The sequence below is a fragment of the Dipodomys spectabilis genome, unplaced genomic scaffold (assembly GCF_019054845.1).
Source record: "Dipodomys spectabilis isolate Male_0828 unplaced genomic scaffold, ASM1905484v1 ptg000148l, whole genome shotgun sequence".
In the NCBI taxonomy this organism is placed as follows: domain Eukaryota; kingdom Metazoa; phylum Chordata; class Mammalia; order Rodentia; family Heteromyidae; genus Dipodomys; species Dipodomys spectabilis.
The window spans coordinates 6233946-6251671 of record NW_024870825.1 but is presented as its reverse complement, the minus strand read 5'-3'; the positions used below and the strand labels follow the sequence as shown (position 1 = coordinate 6251671).

Sequence of the window (17726 nt, the reverse complement as noted above, 5' to 3'; positions counted from 1 at the left end):
TGTACAAATGTGTCAGAGTTCCATAACTCAGGTTATGAGTACATGGGTTCTTGGGTAATGTTCCCCCTTTCTTCATTTCCTCCTATTTTTTTCTCTGGTCCCTACCCAAAATTACATTGTTCATTTTTAATATAATGTATGTTAAATATAATGACAGCATCTGCTCATCATCCCTCCATTCCTTTGTCCCCTTGTTGTTTTAGACCTTTTTAAATAAAGCATGAAATCAACTTAAAAATTAAGATTCAGACAAAAAATGGCCTTCTTTATTAATTCTTAAAAGAAATCTGGAGTCTATTTCATTGTGCAGGGTACCCCTTTCAAAAAGGCACCAAATAACTTAAGATAAGGATGTGGCCCTGCTATGAGAAGCACATCACCTAGCCCACCCAATAATTTTCCACCCCATGGCTTCTCTTTCTTGGTTGTTTCAATCTCCTCTTTCAGTTTTTGTATTTCTTTACCAATATCTTCATATTTATTTTTAAATCCTTCTTTAAGCATATCTTCTTGAATCTACAAAATGAAAAAGTAAACCTTGAAAAGAAAACTTACTGAATATCAACAGTTTTCCCTTAACAACCCTAGGAGCTAAGGATCTCTCTCTCTCTCTCTCTCTCTCTCTCTCTCTCTCTCTCTCTCTCTCTCTCTCTCTCTCTCTCTCTCTCTCTCTCTCTCTCTCTCTCTCTCTCTCTTTCCCCACACTCCAGGACCACAGTGTTCTTTGACACAATTTGTCTAATGTTTCCTCCTGATTCATGGGTAATAAGAACATATGTGCTCCTAGCTCCCTGCGATTCTCTCAGGAAGGTGGGAGGAGCTGGCAAAGGCAGGCTCCAAGTATCCTAGTGATATATTCCAGGCGCCATCCAGACTCACCTTCAGCTTGTGTTTCAGCTTCTTTTCCTGATCTCTGATCAGATTCTCTCTTTTCCTTTCCATCTTCTCCTGTAGTAGGGCCATATTTTCCTTGTAGCTTTTCTCTTGGGCCTCCATCTTTTGCTGCTGCTCCTTCTGTTCCTGTCTTAGCACCTCCTTCTCCTTCTCAGCTGCTTCCTTTGCAGCCCGCTCATCTATTACACATTGGTTTTAGAGAAGAAAAACAACAAGAATCAAGCATTAACCCTAACCTCCTGGGATCATAACCCAAACTGTCTCTGAATATTTCCAGCGAACAAACCCAGGCACATGTGAGAATGACATGGAAATGTGCTGCCACACTGGCTATGATTAGACCTGACCTCTTGTTTTTCAGATTTAGCATCTTGTACATTCCAGTGTAGAACAGGAAACTCCTTTCATAAAGATATTCATGTCCATCAGTTAAGTTTTTCAGGAACCAACCCCCTTTTCTGAAAGTGTTACCTTGCCCAGTACCTGCTCTGGCCTTCTCTCCATCAGTGAGAGCTATGTCTGACTGTAGGATCAATTTTTCTATAGCATCCTGGGACTGCAGGAATGTCTGGAGAACATCATTTGCCTAGGAGACCAATAAACAAGTGGAATATGTCAAACAACAAAAGTCTATTCGCTTGTTGCAGATATTATTTCCCTCTAAATCCTGTAAAGTTTCAATTGTCTTCAAGATTCCTCTGTGTCTGTTCCTTCCTGAACCATAATAGCAAAGCCAATTTCTCTTGTAGTGGTTAGAAACATTTTATAGCAGCCTCTGCCCTAGCTCTCCAGCCTTTTTTATTCATTCATTGTGGGGCTTAAACTAATAGCCTGGCTGTAGTTCCTGATCTCTGTGCTCAAAACTAGCACTCTAGCATTTTGAACCACATTGATACTTCTAGTCTTCTGGCGGTTAATTGGAGATAACAGTACCAGGTATTTTCTTGGTGGCTATGAACTGCAATCCTAAAATCTCAGCCTGCTGAGATTGTGTGTGTGTGTGTGTGTGTGTGTGTGTGTGTGTGTGTGTGTTTACAGAATCTAGGATTATAGGCATGAGACACCAGCAACCAGATTCAAGCCTTTTTTTTTCTTTTGCAACAGAGAAATCTATTACTATTGCAGGATATCAATGAGATTTATATGTACCTAAAGTGTATGCTCTCTATCTGGGCACTGGTGCATCATGCCTTCAAATCATAACTAGTCAGATACTAACATACAGGAGATCCTCATTTGAAACAAGCCCAGGCAGAAAAACCCTTGAGTTGCTATCTCCAAAATAACCAGCAGAGTGCCAAACAAAAATCGTAGGTCCAATGACAGCACACTACCTGAGCAAGTAGGAATCCCTAGGTTCAAAACTCAGTACCACAAAAATAAACAATATATCCCTACATTCTATTCTTCTACCAAGATACTTGCATTCTTTGATTTAAAATACAAGGAATCTTCTGATAATTCATCTTGACCTTCATTCTACTCTTGGAGAAATCTTTCCTGAGCTAACTCCAGAGTTTTGTTTGGCTATCCTATGAACTGTCTAGCAGTTTTCCCGAGTACAAGCTCTAGGAATTTACAACTTATTAGCTTCCCTATGCCTCATATTTCTCAACTAGAAAACTTGTATAACATTAGTAGTAATTTATAGGATATTTCTGAAATTTAAATTATACGTGTCCCAGTAGTCTGAAATTACAGGTTACTGAGTGTTTATGATACAAATTAGTGTGTCGAATTTGAGACCTAGTGGTGCATACTTCTAATCATAGCATTGAGGAGGCTGAAGTGGAAATGATATGAGTTGGAACCAGCCTTAAGCTACATGAAACACCTTGAGTTAAATCAAACAAAAAGAAAAAACCCAAAATGAAACATAAAATATGATTTTGAATATGTGTGAGCATTTTTAACACTAATATTGTTACCATATTAATCCCACCATTATTTTGTACTTGGTGTTCATGCCAGCATGACATACCTTATCTTGTTAAATTCAATTTACTATTTGTATCTGAGGCAAGACTATCAGTTTCTTGTGAATAGAACAAAGGGTATCTTTAATTTTCAAATCTCATCAACTTAATTAAGACATAATTGCATGGTTTGTTCTAGGATAAAATTCCTACTCTATCTGACAGTTTCTGGAATTAACTGGAAGAATAATTAATTGTGGATAAAGAAGGAAAAATGCAGATTTTCTTCTCACAAATGATTCTGTGTTCTTTAATACTGAGATTGCCATGCAGGTAGGGATGGCTCACACCTGCAATCCTAGGTACTCAAGAGGCTGAAATCAGAGGATGACGGTTCAAAGCCTGCCAGGGCAGGAATGTCCATGAGACCCTTATCTCCACTAGAAAAACATCCACTAGAAAACTCGAAGTGGCGCTGTGGCTCAAGCGGCAGAGCACTTGCCTTGAGCTGAAGAGGGCAGGGACAGAGACCAAACCCAGAGTTCAAGCCCCACAACTAACAAAATATAAATAAATAAAGAAAAAATAAATACATAAATGAGATTCTCTGACTAACTGCAATTCATCCCCTTATTCCTCACCTTTACCCCTTTCCTGGGCACTAGCTTATAGTCCTGTTCAACCTTCTTCTTGCCTTCCAAGTAGCAATTATGCCCTCCAGGTATAGAGAAAGTGCCATTGGAAATTCTTTCCATTAAAGATTGGGAAATTTTCTTCAGCTCCTTCTGGCAGTATTTGCCAGATGCATCTTCATTCTGCAGAATGAAATCTTCCTTCTTTCTCTCTATGGTGTTCTGTTAAGACGATAGGAAGACAGTACAATGAAGGCATTAGAAAGAAATTCTGTGGTGATCTTCATGGAAGAAGTAAGGTGAAGGCCTCAGAGCACATGGGAACTGGGGAAGGAGCCATTACCACTTCTGAAAACTGAGTAATATTGGTAAGTCCCTGAACATCCTAAGAGCCAGGCTCATTCTCTGTAAAATGATGGGATTCAATAACGGGCCCCAAACAATTCTTTCAACAGCCCAGTGATGAACAATAATATAGCCATAAAAGAAGATATAGCAAGTGAATGCGGCTGAAAGGAGAGTAAGCTCAGGATGTGTGTTGCAAGGATGAAAAGGAATGCAGTAAAAAACATTGTAATATTTCTGAAGTTTCTCATATGTTCATGGTTTGGGAACCATTTGTTAATTCTTGCAATGTGCACATAAGAGTGTGAAGTGCTTTTATCCTGACAGCAACTTGATTGCAGAGATTGAAGTTGTGACCTCATTTGGGTGCCCTGAGCAGAGCACTTGTTGGCTTATCCAACATCCACACACTATACTATTGATAAAGAGGACTGTATGGCATATATATGTATACATATATATATATATATATATATATATATCAACTGTATGTTATAAGCATAAGATTGCATATGGCACACAGAACCGTATGTCATATGTATACAATGGTATGGAATAAATATATAAATGCACATTTTTTAATACTGTTCCTGAGGCTTGAACTCAGGGCCTGGGCTCTGTTGCTGAACTTTTTGCTCAAGGCTAGCACCATGTGAGTCACTTCTGGACTTTGGTTGTTTAATTGAAGACAAGAGTATCATGGGCTTTCCTACCCAGATTGGCTTTAAACCATGATCTCAGATCTCAGTCTTCTGAGTAGGTAGGATTACTGCATGAGCCACTGGGGCCTTGGTTTTTGCTTGCCAACCTTATTATAATTTATTATACAACAATAAAAGATAAATGTCTGGTACCCATCAGCCTGTAGGAATCCTCACACTCATAAAATTCCAGGCTCCTAAATGTACAGATAGGAAATGATCCATAGGATTAAAACGATGAGCATAAGCATTGTGTCAAAAGGGGAAGACTTCATGAAAGACAGACGAGGAGCAGATATTGTACCATTAGATCCATTTGAAACTCCCTCTTGTCATCCTTGAATGATAAGTCCATGAAGACTGCAATGGCTTCTCTCTCACAGGCCGCATGCACATCCAACAGCTCCTGGAGGTCCTCAGTGGGGAGCCTCAATTGCTGAGCCATGTGCTGGCTGTAGTGGTCGGCTGCCTTCTGCACAGCTGCTGAGTTCTCACGCTGGGCCAGGGTAGTCACAGCGTTCTCCAAACATGGCACTGCTCCACTGTTGATAGCACTGACATAAGTCTCCACCAGAGCCCCCAGGCCTGGATGAACCCAATAATTTAAAGATAAACGTCAAGATACACCTCTATTTTATTCTAAAATTAGCATTCTGAAAAACATTAAGACTTTAAACAACTTTCACACTCTTTTTGGTGATATCATAGCTTCAACACAGGACTTCAAGCTCACTAAGCAAGTGCTATATGAATAGACCCACACCACCAACACTTTTTGCACTTTTCCCAGTCCTGTGTCTTGAACTCGGGGTCTGGGCACTATCCCTGAGCTTCTTTTGCTCAAGCCTAGCATTCTACCTCTTGAGCCACAGAGCTACTTCTGCCTTTTTCTGTTTATGTTGTACTGAGGAATCAAACCCAGGGTTTCATGCATGCTAGGCAAGCACTCTGCCACTATATCACATTCCGAGCCCCACCTTTGCTTCTGATATTATTTTAAGGATAGCATCCTTTGTATGTACCTGTGCTATCATGAATTGTGAGCCTCCTTTTTATGCTTTTTGCATATCTGTTTACCCGGCACAAGCCAACATGCCTACTTACTGATTGAGGAAGCTTCTTGCTAATTTTTTGCCCTAGATAACCTTAATTTATTATCTTCCCAATCACTGACTCCTGAGTAGAGGATATGAAATTCCTTTATCCTATTTGACAAAGTCTATTTCTTCTGGCAGCACTGCTTTTTCCTAATAAATTTTTCTTCCAGGATCTTAATTCACACATTATAATTTAAATCACTAATAACCACCAATATGATCAATGTATTCTGTCTAGAGAATTCCATATAAAGTTAAAAAAAGAGCAGATTACACAGGCAAAATGAATTAAGTTTACAAATGGAATAAATTGTCTAACTTTTGGGACCCAAATCTAAATAGGAATGAAAATCTGGTGCATGTTAATTTAAGAAGAACATCATGAGAGAACTTAACATTATGTGTGCATGTTGTCCACATCCTGAAGACACTTCTGTAGCTAGAATTTAACTGAATTTTGATTTTAAACTCCCAATAAACCTTTAGGAACTTGACATCTTATATGCTTCATAACTAGTTTAAATTCACAATATATTTTTCTATGCATACAGAACACTTTCCCAAGTGACTTAATCTAAAACACAGGAATTAACTTTTAGCATCAGTTGGCTCTTATATGATCAGTGAAATAGTTTCTTAAGATATATCCTTTCTAATAAAGCTCCATGTAGACAAAAAATAATTAGGAAAGATGATATTATATGAAGCATGAACTACTATTTTTCTATATGCTTAACAAATGCAAAAATGTAATCAAAGCATTACTTAAGGGAATTAAGAAGAGAGGTAGATCCAAGAGCAAAGAAGACTCACGTTTCCCAGTGACAATAATTCCCTCTCTCAAGTTCTTGGGTTTTGCATTGGCAAAGATGTAGGAGCAAAAGGTTTTGGATTGCACTTGGAAATTGCAATCCAGTTGGTCTTCTGGCAAGTCTTCAATATGAATTAAGAGTTCTTTTTCTTTTGTAGGTCGATCAAAGACAAAACATTTGCGTTTTGGAAAGAAATGCCTAATGCACTCCCTAGGCAAGTTGGCATTTCGAATTTTCTGATTCTTGCCTATAAAAAATAAAAGGAATACAGTGAAAGCAGGAGTTATAACATGGGGGAGGGACATACAAAGCAACAAAGAAATCATCTTATAAATATGTTAGAAACAATCACAAGAAAGAAAAAAAATTGAATCCTTATCTTGGGGTTCATTTCACCTAACATCAACTTGTCTGACAGTTTCTGCTTGTCTCAGTCATAAACTAGTTATTGGGGGGTGGTGTGGGCTTGTGTGGATAAGGGAAAGGGCAAGGGATGGGAAGGTGAAACAAAGGAGGAGGCAACAATGCTTGATAAGAAATGTACTCATTACCTTGCTCATGTAATTGTAACCCCTCTGTATTTTCACAATAAATTTTAACAATAAAAAAAAATAAAATAATAGGAAAGGAAAAAAGAGATAATGGATATAACAAACTGTCAATGAAAAATACAGTCATATATGAATAATATAGAGAAGCGAGCCCTAATTGTAACAGTTATAAATGAAAGTTGATCTCTAAGAAAAATTAAGATACTTGTCTATAGACAACACACAAATTCAATAACACATTTTGAACATTTACAGTAAAAAAATTAAAGGGGAAAAATTGATCATTGGAAGGACAGCCATCAGGCAAGTGGCTGAGTATTTTCATTGCCAGATATTTTTTACATCACTGTCTTAAAATCTCCTTAAAATGATACTTCATTACAAACCAACCTTGTGCACAGAGGCAAAAGGAAACAAGTAATTGAAGATTAGGCATCTATCTTTCCACAAAAGGAAGAAATTGATTAGTATCCCTAGTTCTGGCAAAACTCTCCTGAGTTAAGAGCTTAACTAGTGAGTAGTGAAGCAAAATTGTTTGAAGCAGTTTTCTGATTCTATTCTATCTTTGTCAGAAATGAAATCTAAAACATAAAATAAAATTATGCCAGCAAAAGATAAGATGCTACTGGAAAAAATGCTAGAAAGAAGATGCATAATATTCAAGTCAAAGAAGATGCATAATATTCAAGTCAGAACAGAAAAGCTGTTAGAAATATACAAATACTTATATCTGTATATATGTATACACACTCACAAGTATAAGTACATACCACAAATTGCTTAAAGACTACTTTCACTGAAAATTTTGAAGAGTAAAATTAACTTAGACGTATTATGGATATCTCTTCATTCTCTAAATTAATCTATGAGGCTTTACAGAGACAATGTGAACAACTAGAGCATGATCAATAAGCATTTTGGTTTTTCCAATCCCCTCCCCAAATTAGAGAAGTGTACATACAAGATGCAGAGCACGGACATCAAATACAGTGAGAACAGCCGTATACTGTGGGGCAGGAACATGCAAAAAGAAATCACACGGTACATTATCACTATATTAGAAACAATAGCAAGAAACTAAAAACCACTTTGTAGAAGACACTATGTTGAAAAACAAACTTCATAATTTAGGAGGAGTGGGGGAGTGGGGAGGTAGATGAGTGTTGTTGTGGAGGTGGGAGGGAAAGGATTGTAGGGGGAAAAAAAGGAGGAGGCAACAATGCTTGATAAGAAATGTACTCATTACCTTACTCATGTAACTGTACTATACAACATTTCTACAATAAAAAACGTATAAAAATAAAAAAGAATTGATCAATAAATGTTAGAAGACTGAATAAAATAATATCTAAAAATATTGATAGTTTTTTCAAGTGCCCGGAACAGTCTACTTTGATAATATGTACATTTAACAACTGTGAAATATATAATTGATTAAGTATAAGGGTGACAAATGAAGAGAGTAATATTATAGGGAACATAAATAAAAGATTGACAGCCTTATTCAAATGAAATATCAGGGATTATTCTTAAGAATTCACTGCACAGTATTCTTCCATTGAGGAACATCAATGAGCCAGATACTAGTAAAATACAATGTTGTAAACAATTTGATTTAAAATTGATCCATTTTATCACATGTAATTCTATACTAACCAAATTTACATTTTGTCACATGAAGCACTTACTTTAAAAACTTACTAGGAAGTAGAGCTGTGGCTTAAGTGGTAGAGCATTCCACTAGAGCTGAAGAGCTCAGGGACAGTGCCCAGGCCTAGATCAAGCCCCATGACCAACAAAAAAACAAACAAAAAAACCCAAAATTAATAAAGGGACCTTTCAACATTATAGGATGGATTATAATAGGGATAATTTTTCATGATGTTAATGGGCCTTAAATAATTTGATCCAGTATTTGTGCCCATTCTAGTGATTTTATATTCCACTTGAAAATTTTCAAGTGAAAATGCTAGAACAAGCATAGAAGTGTCTGTGGACTTACTAATTGTTCAGATGAAAAACCAAAACATTTTCTAAAACATATTTGGTGACTATTTTATTTGTATATGTTTCCGTTGATGAACTATTTCAGTAGAACATGTTATTTTAAATGTGCAGGTACAACATATTAGAAAGAATTGTTGGTTTTTATTTTAAAACTTCAAGTTCTATGACATATCATATATGAGAACTGATAGAAATCTGTAAAACATTGGCTTACATGTAGTATTTCATAAAATGGTCTATTGAAGTATATTTAACTTTTTTAGATATGAGAATTGTTGTCATAAATGATACTAGAGGACTATAAAGTGGAAATGGACATCACATTTTTTAAAATGCAATTTTTAAGAGTAAAAACTGTAATTTTTTAAATAAAGTCTTATTTTTTGAAACTAATCAGTCGCCATTCAAATATTAGTGTATCATATTGTAGCACAATCCAATCGCAAATAAGCATGCATATCCAATGCGAATTAAAAGGGCTTAGTATATACCATAACCCTACTAAACCCTTCCCCTTCCCAAGCCTCCCTCTGGTACCTGGAATAAGCTTTAAGGCATTCTCTAGATATTCATCCTCTGTGATGGGCTGGTCATCTAACTTCAGCTCCAGAATGAAATCCCGAACAACCCAAACAAAGTCTGGAAAGAAACTCACAAATTCATCAGAGTCATCCATTTCATCAGACTTCTTAGTGGACTTTGCCTTGATTAGCTCTGTTAGTTCAGTTACATATCTGGGATCTTAGCTAAGGAATGAAAAGCACCAAACATCATAAACAAGTTTCAGATCCCACCTACAAACACATTGATAACATTCCATTTGGTGTAATGTACCCTTCTTCAACCAGGAAAACTGAGTCACTTAAAGAAACAGGGTTAGTTGCCTTTTTCCTAAAGTCAATACAGCATGACTATTCTTTTCCAGGAAGGATACTGCAGCTGCTCCAGAGCTTGCTGGTTGATAATTCCCATGCTGTTGTAGACAAAGGTGCTGCTGAGTAGAACGGACAAGGCAAAGATCCACGAGTCATTCTTAGGATCACCCTAGAAAGCACATGAGAGCAAGGGACAGAGAAGTCTACTTGTTTCATTCTTTCATTTATTCTTCATTTAGGACTACACTTCAAATAGAGAATACAAAGAAGAAAAGTTTATGAAAATATCCTTAGTTAATACTTGCTTTTCATTAACAGTGACCTTCCTCAAGCCTTGGTTTCCTTAGAGTGAATGATATTGTCAATGTGCATAAAATATTCTCTACAGCAACTATATATGATCATATATATTGCATATAAAAAATGCAACACATATACATCTATATGCATATATGTATCCCAGATGATCATCTCTGACAATAATTCATGAAAATTTTATTGTGTGAGAAAAAATTGACCATTTTAGTAAATAGCAAAAAATGCTTTGTAGCTTCACACATGTGAATGTCTCACTGGAATGATAGCTGTTGATTCAATGTGCTTCCTTTATTTTAAAAGCTGATAGAATGTGTAAGTAGAGACTAAAAGATCACACACATTGTAAAACCAATAGTAGATAAATGAGAAATATTATAAAGTATAAGTCATACATATGTATCACATAGTCATGTCATTTGGCTGAAGCAGTGAGCATGTGTAAAGGGCTGAAAGATAAAGCAGAAACAAGATTAAGGATGAGATGGACAATGAAGTATAGAAAAATACAATTGTGTACTACTCAACTCCCACCAAATTACAAAGGAAGTGAGTAATTCTAGACAAAAGCAATTTATACTATGGTATTAGATTCAAAGTCCTCCTGGCCACATAATTGAGTGCTGAGAGTCCATACCCCTAGGAAATAGTCTCTGAACTATATAGTTCGGTTTTATGGCCACTTCTGGACATTTATAGCACCTGTACTGGTTATACAAAACGGGTGTTGGATCCTGAGCTAGGTCCTTACCTTTTACTGATGGATCTATAGAATATAGGATAGGAACTTAGAATTGATATCATTAGTGAATATTTACTACTTTGTATAATACTCTCAGCTGCAGAGAAAATTTCACCATAGCATGACAACAAACTGAAAGAACTCTCAATATCCAAAGATGGAACAAAGCAAAAACAAGGTTTAAGGGGCCAGAGTCCAGCTCAGTGGTAAGCATATAACTAGTATGTACGCAAGGCTCTTCTTTATTCATTCCCCAATACCTTCCAGAAAAGCATAAATCAAAGCATAAATAGACTTTTGTCTATGCTGATATGAATGATTGAGTAAATGAGCAGCTGAAAGAGTAGAGGAAAATCCTTCCTTACAGATCATCTCTGATAGCACATGTACATGCTCCCTGGGTCTGAGGCAGAATTTAATGTCACTACCATTTCACATTAAGATGTCTATACTAGATTAAGGTTGTAACACATTGGTAGAACACTGTCTAGGATGTAAAAAAGCCTGATTTAGATGACTAGGACTAATAAAAGAACAAAGAATGTGTAGACTTTTTTTGACACACTTCCAAAAAACAGATTCAGAAAAAGGGGGAAAGTTTTTAAAAAGAATAATAATACATCAAAATATTAGAATTTATCAGAGTAATGCAAAGAGACAATTTAGCCTTAATTCACAATTGGATTTGTAGTTGTAGGAATTGAATTAAGCAATAGAAATTGAATTAAGGTGACATATTATAAGTTAAGAAATAGAACCAAAATAATTCTCCATATTTTTCATTTACCTTCTCCACATCACCCAGACCCTCAGTGTCCAGAAGGACCAAGGTGAAATTTGGTTTCCTTGGGTGAGTCACACACCACATCCAGATACCTTTTGTTTGAGACCTCACTGTACTGCCCAGCTGGAAACCTGAAACCAAAGAGAAAAATACAGGTGTGTTTTAAGTTCTGAGAATATCATGCTGAGAGAGTCTGTCCTTTAAAATACATGAACTAGAAGAGAAGATATAAAATATAATGAAGGGAAACTTCATAGGCAAAGGATTGATAGAACTAGCGACAGATTTTTGGAAATCAAGAAGGAGCAAATAAAATGACCTTATTTAAGGAAATCACTCACACTGGTCAAGATGCACTGCAATCATGAACTGCTCTGTTGAATGATAATGCCTTTGTGTAATGACTTGAAGATAATAAAATTTAAAAATTAATAAAAATATCACAAAAAGCACCCAGCATTTAACAAAATTAGAAATACACATGACAGTATGGGAAACAATTTTTCTACATTATTTATATGGTTTATAGGCCTTATAAAATTAGTAAAATTATAAAGCATCATTTTTTGCAAGGAAATGCAATTCTTACTGCTTTCCTTATATCTCACAACCTTCCATTATTTCACTTTTATAAACAAAGCATACTGGGTGACATTTGCATTGATTCTACAGTCTTAACGAAATTATGTCAGTGGGAGGAAGGAAATAATCAAAGGAACTGAGTGGGTAAGATTGGATTGCACCAGAATACTATTCTTGTAGGATATTAAAGGGCATAAGGAAAATTCCTGTTTTTATAGGAGTAGGGTGATTTATTATGAGTATGGATTTAAAAAGATAAGCTTTCATGTCAATCTTAATAAAGATTGCAAGTTTTTCCCTTAGCAGGAGTCAGATTCTTCTTGATGGTACAACAAGCATGATTACCATGCGTTTTTAATGATCCCAGAAAATGGCTCCTGTCCTAAGAAAGCACTCACCTTGGTTGTGTCCTGCCAGGCGGTTCATCAGGTAAGATTTTCCTGTACGATATATTCCTACAATGGCCACCACCACCACAGGCTTTGTAATCGCTTCAAGAACCTTAACTGCCTTGGGGTTCACCATCAGCTGCTCTTTCTCATTTTCAACTAGACAAATGGGGGCCATCACAGTGGATCCTGATGCCATGTTAACCTGCACCCCCCGCCAAAAAAAAGAAGTAGAAGAAAGAATAAAAGATTAATAGAATACAGATCTAGTGGCAACCCCAGGAGCAAGTAAAATCTCACTTGTAGAAGGTGTGTTAAATTTTTTTAAAAAATTAATTATTTTAATACTTTTTATTATCTTTCAATTGCTATACAGAAGGGTTTCAATTCAACATTTCAGTTTGTGAGGACAATGCATCTTGATCAGCATCACTCTTCCTTCATTCTTCTCCATGTCTCCTAGCACCCCTCATCCCCTCAATTTTGAACATAACAACTCCTGGCCAAAACAGCTCATTGTCAGAGGTACCATCTTATCAGTAAGGGAAAGGCTAGGCTATCTTTTTTTCAAGGACATCTCTTAGATGATTCATCATTGCATAATAACTCTGCTCACACTCTGCTTGATAAAATTGTCTCCCCACTCACAAAGAAGGCTAAAAACATTTAGTCTTTCTAGTAGCCTGATACATGTCTAGATGAATACAAGTGTTTTATTACAGTGGAAAAAAGAACAGAAATTGGAAGATGAAAGGTGTTCTCAGAGTAACCCTGAGGATCTCAAAAATCTTATACTATGCTGGTATAAATAGAGAGCATACCACTATGGCAGCATAATAATGGAAATACCATGATAGTTACAAGAACAAGATACTGGTAGAATAAAACAAGAATGAACTAAGTTAGAATATAACATGAGTCAAGATAATTCTAAGAAAATGATGCTCATTCTAATAAAATGATGCAAATTTGAGTACCAGTATTTCAGACAGTAAAGGATTTTATGCAGTGTATCACACACATTACTACCTCTCCTCATTAGAAATTCTACAGTTGGTTGTGAAGCATTTAAATGCTACATAGTATTTGTGGGATATGTCAACTCATGCCTATTATATAAAATTCAGTATGTACCAGGGTGAAAAGAGTGAATTTTAAATGATTAAGGTACTGGCTTTGGGTAGATTCAGTTCCATGGCTCCCAGCCAAGAGTCAGTTTAAATATGAAGGAGACAAGGATCCATGGGAATAAGGAAAGAGGCTTCCTTTGAGGAGGAAGAGTAGGCAGGAGAGAAGCAGTGGAAAGATGCTGCAAGCAGGATCCATGGAGGATGAATGGGGAAACAAAAATCCAGAGCCAACGGAGATGTCACAGCAAAGATTCAGAAGACAGTCTTCCAGGGGTCAAACCCCAGGATTCCCATCATTTACTCACTATCAGATCTGTAAAGAGAACCTGCCTCTGTACACCTTCATTATCTTGTCAACAGTATAAATGAAACTAGTCCTGCCTGATTCACTACAGTACAGGTTAAGGAAACCAACATTTAAAAAAAAATTGCAGTAGAATTGTTCTATTCCCTCCAGAGAACAAATGAGACAGTGAGTTAATACGTCACTATGTCCTGAAAATTATAAACTACCAAGGTAACTAGGCTAAAGAAGAACATTTCTGTTAAAAAAAGAAAGAAAGAAACCAAAAACCTGCCTTCCAACTAGCTTCTTCATAGAGTTATTCTGTAAAACTTCCTTTCTTCTGTAGCTGTTAGAGAACACAAAAAAATTGGGTCAACCATGACCTTTCAACTACTGTGCTAGACACAAGAGAAACTCAAGATTGCTTTTCTTCAGATTTGACTTTCAAGAAAGCACTGGGAAGCTGGGCGCTGGTGGCTGGCTAATGCCTATAATTCTAGCTACTCAGGAGGCTGAGATCTGAGGATCGTGGTTCAAGCCTGGGCAGGAAAGTCTCTGAGACTCTTACCTCCAATTAACCCCCAGAAAACTGGAAGTGGTTCTATGGCTCAGAATGTGAATTAGCCTTGAGTGAGAGTTCAGACAGGCCCTGAGTTCAATCCCCAGGACAAAAATAATAATAAAAAAAAAAGCAGTGGGAAAAGGAAGATAAAATTGTAAATTTTTGTTCCTTTCCTGGTTTTCACCTTTTTTCTTGCCTTTCTTCCTTTATTCTTTCTTGTTCTTTCTCTCTTTCTTTCTTTCCTTTCTTCCTTACTTCTTTCTTTTCCTCTTTTTTCTTTCTTTCCTTCTTTCTGCTTTCTTTTGTTCTTTCTTCCTTGCTGTCTTTCCTCTTCTCTTTCATTTTCTCTCTTCCCCTAACCCTCTTTCATTTACTTTCTCTCTTCTCTCCACCCTTCCTATCTTTTTTCTATTCCCTCTCTCTCTTCTTTCTTCTTGTTTTTCTCTCCATGCTCCTCTTCTTCCTCTGTCTTTTTCCTTATCTTTCCCCTGACTTCCTTTCTCTCCCTCATCCCTCTTTCATCGATCTCTCTCTAATACTTCCCTCTTCTCCTTATCTCTGCCTGTCCTTCCCCTCCTCACCTCCCCTACTCTTTCTCCCCCTCTTTTTCTCTCCTTCTTTCTCCTTCTCCTCCATGTCCGATTGCAGTGCAGGACTAAGATGGTGAGCATAGACGCTTTCAAATCCAAATTCAATGGGAGAAGAAGGTTTCCAAAAGCTGTTGCCTGAGTTAGACCAAGATACAATTAAATTAAAACTATCCCAAACTGATTTTCTCTAAATAACACAAGCACACTGGGGTCTTACAATGGAGCTCACACATTTAAAAAATTATCTTTAAGAACTTGCACAAAGGAGTTTCAATTTCACTTGCCAATTTGTGAGTACAATCATCTTGATGGAAGACACCCCTTTCATGCTTCTCCTCAACCCTCCCATCTCCTTACTTACACAGTTTCATTTTCACATATAAATATCGAATATTATGACTGCATTTGCCCACCGTCCTGTCTCTGCCCACCACCCCCTCAACATCTTGACCTCATGTTCACATGTTCAGCTTCAACACAGTAAATTGTTTCAGGGAATTAAACAGTTCAGAATAGATTCCAGGCTGAGACCTTACTGTTCTTTATAACATTTAACCTTTCTTTGTTTGCAACATTCGAGAAAGGTTGAAATAAAGAAATGAGAAAAGAAAGTAGTCAAAGCGACTCAGCTGTCGGGAATCCAGGAACTAGTGCACATGGACAGCATGATGATGGGCAAACCGTGCACTGAGGTTTCAAATGGACTAGTGAAGACTACTTTTGCTCTCAGCTTTTCCAATTCCAGGCAGCTACGGTCGGGGAAATATCTGAGAAATGAGGGTAGTGGTGAAGTTGGGGCAAGAGAGAGCTGGAAGGAGCAACTCTCCAGCTGGGGTTTGGGCTAGGGTTTGGTCCCTCAGTGCCAGGAGGGAATTAAGGTCCCTTGAAGCAGAGGAGGGTAGGTGTCCCATGAAAGACTCTCTTCTGCAGCTCCTGCTGGACAGCTGAGGAAGAGCACCTCTTCCTGTGTATGCTTTGGTAGGATTCACCACCCCATGGCTACCTGGGGACTGAAGGAGCCTTAGGAGGTGAACTACCAGAAGCACTCTGGAGGGTTACACACCAGGGAGCTTCCCATGTCCTCCCACTCCACTGCTGCCTTAAATTCTGACCTCTCCCCAACCCCCGTCCCCGACCCCCAGCTAGCAAAATTGCTATGGACCTAGCTCACTGTTGCTGATCCTCAAGTAAATAGCACACCAAAGACCATGTTTCTACACAGAACTCACCTCTGTGTGGGCTCTGTAGTCAGGAGTCAAGTTCTCAGCTGCCTTGGCTCTGAGTTCTTCTGTCTGGCTAGTCAGGAAAGCACTGCTCTTAAAGCTGAGCATCAAATCGCATAAGGCAGCCTGCCAAATAAATGTTGTGCAAGAGGAACAGTGAAAATGAAACTGCATTCATGTGTTGCTGAGGTAATCAGAGAGCTTTAGCACAGTTCCGAGTTAGAGGATCAAGTTTTTAAGCAAAGGGTGGAACGTTCCAGTGTTCTGCATCAGCTTCTCAAACTGAAAACCAAACAAACAGTGAAAACAAAACAGAATAGTCAAAGATCACTGGTATTTATTCAGAAATAGCATGCTATCATAATAGAAATATGCCTGCTATGTAAAGCACAGGAGTAGTAAAAGAACTCCAGGGACAATGAGATTTGGTTTTAAGCCAACAAACAAAAAGCTTTCTTTTACCCACATAAAATGGCATAAAAGTTGCTGTATAATTTGAGTAACATGTAATGTTTCTTTCAGGTTTAGACTCCAATTGAAATTGAAAGGCTATTATAGTATACACTACAAAGTGGCGTTCATTACTAAGATCATCTACCAAGCTGAATAATGCTTTTTGAGGTGTCCACTAATTCCTACCAGATGGAAACGTGGTCATGTGCATGAAAACATGTAGAGAATAACCCTAGAAAGAATATTTATTGAAATTCTCTATACTAAAAATGTTCAAGTGTTACAGCAAATACATTGGGGCATTTTGGAAATTCCTTCAGCACTGAAAATTAGCAACAACATCTTACTCTAAGCAACATGATCAACATCAGGATCACAATGTAGACTAGTATGAGCTGGACATAGTAGGATAGATATTATACACTGGTTGTATATGGCAATCGAATATCTAATATTAGAAGTCAGAACTGTTGGACATCTAAGCCTCAGGCCAACATTGATAGATCTATAAGCCTAAAAACAAGACTCTTACTCAGGTTCTCACAACAGATGCTCAGATCCTGAAATTCCTTGTCATTGTGTCCTTCAGGGGTTTAAACTCAGTTTAACCCTAAATAGAAAAACTAGAAAAGATTCATCCATTTTGCATCTCTTCTCTAGCGCTCTACCTTTCTCAGCCTGCCAGCTGATGTTTTGATAAATGCTAATGATTAGATTTATCCCATGAGTTTTATTAAAAAGTTTATTTCAGGGCTTATTTCTCAACACAGATTGAGTCTCCACTTGCCTCTAATAAAAGCAACTGAAAGTAAAAGCAGAACAGAGTTTCCTGGAAATAGG

The 17726-nt window shown here is 37.3% G+C and overlaps 1 protein-coding gene across 1 annotated transcript; it reads right to left on the bottom strand.

Moving 5' to 3' along the window:
• Positions 1-244: 244 nt before the first annotated feature.
• On the bottom strand, positions 245-16560 carry LOC122118358 (guanylate-binding protein 4-like). Its single transcript, XM_042692320.1, has 11 exons — positions 16440-16560; positions 12652-12847; positions 11675-11802; positions 9890-9999; positions 9493-9689; positions 6399-6644; positions 4793-5073; positions 3452-3664; positions 1378-1480; positions 880-1073; positions 245-516 (listed from the first exon to the last, which is right to left on the bottom strand). The coding sequence occupies exons 1-11, from the start codon at positions 16539-16541 to the stop codon at positions 295-297; spliced, it is 1992 nt and encodes a 663-aa protein (XP_042548254.1). The 5' UTR covers positions 16542-16560; the 3' UTR covers positions 245-294.
• Positions 16561-17726: the final 1166 nt, after the last annotated feature.

Bases quoted from the DNA above. Each gene is read 5' to 3' on its own strand.
- LOC122118358 (XM_042692320.1), bottom strand. From the start codon at position 16,541: ATGCTCAGCTTTAAGAGCAGTGCTTTCCTGACTAGCCAGACAGAAGAA. The intron at 12,848-16,439 runs GTGAGTTCTGTG...CGGGGGGTGCAG, and splicing joins ACTACAGAGCCCACACAGAG to GTTAACATGGCATCAGGATC. The intron at 5,074-6,398 runs GTGAGTCTTCTT...GGGTTCATCCAG, and splicing joins AATTATTGTCACTGGGAAAC to GCCTGGGGGCTCTGGTGGAG.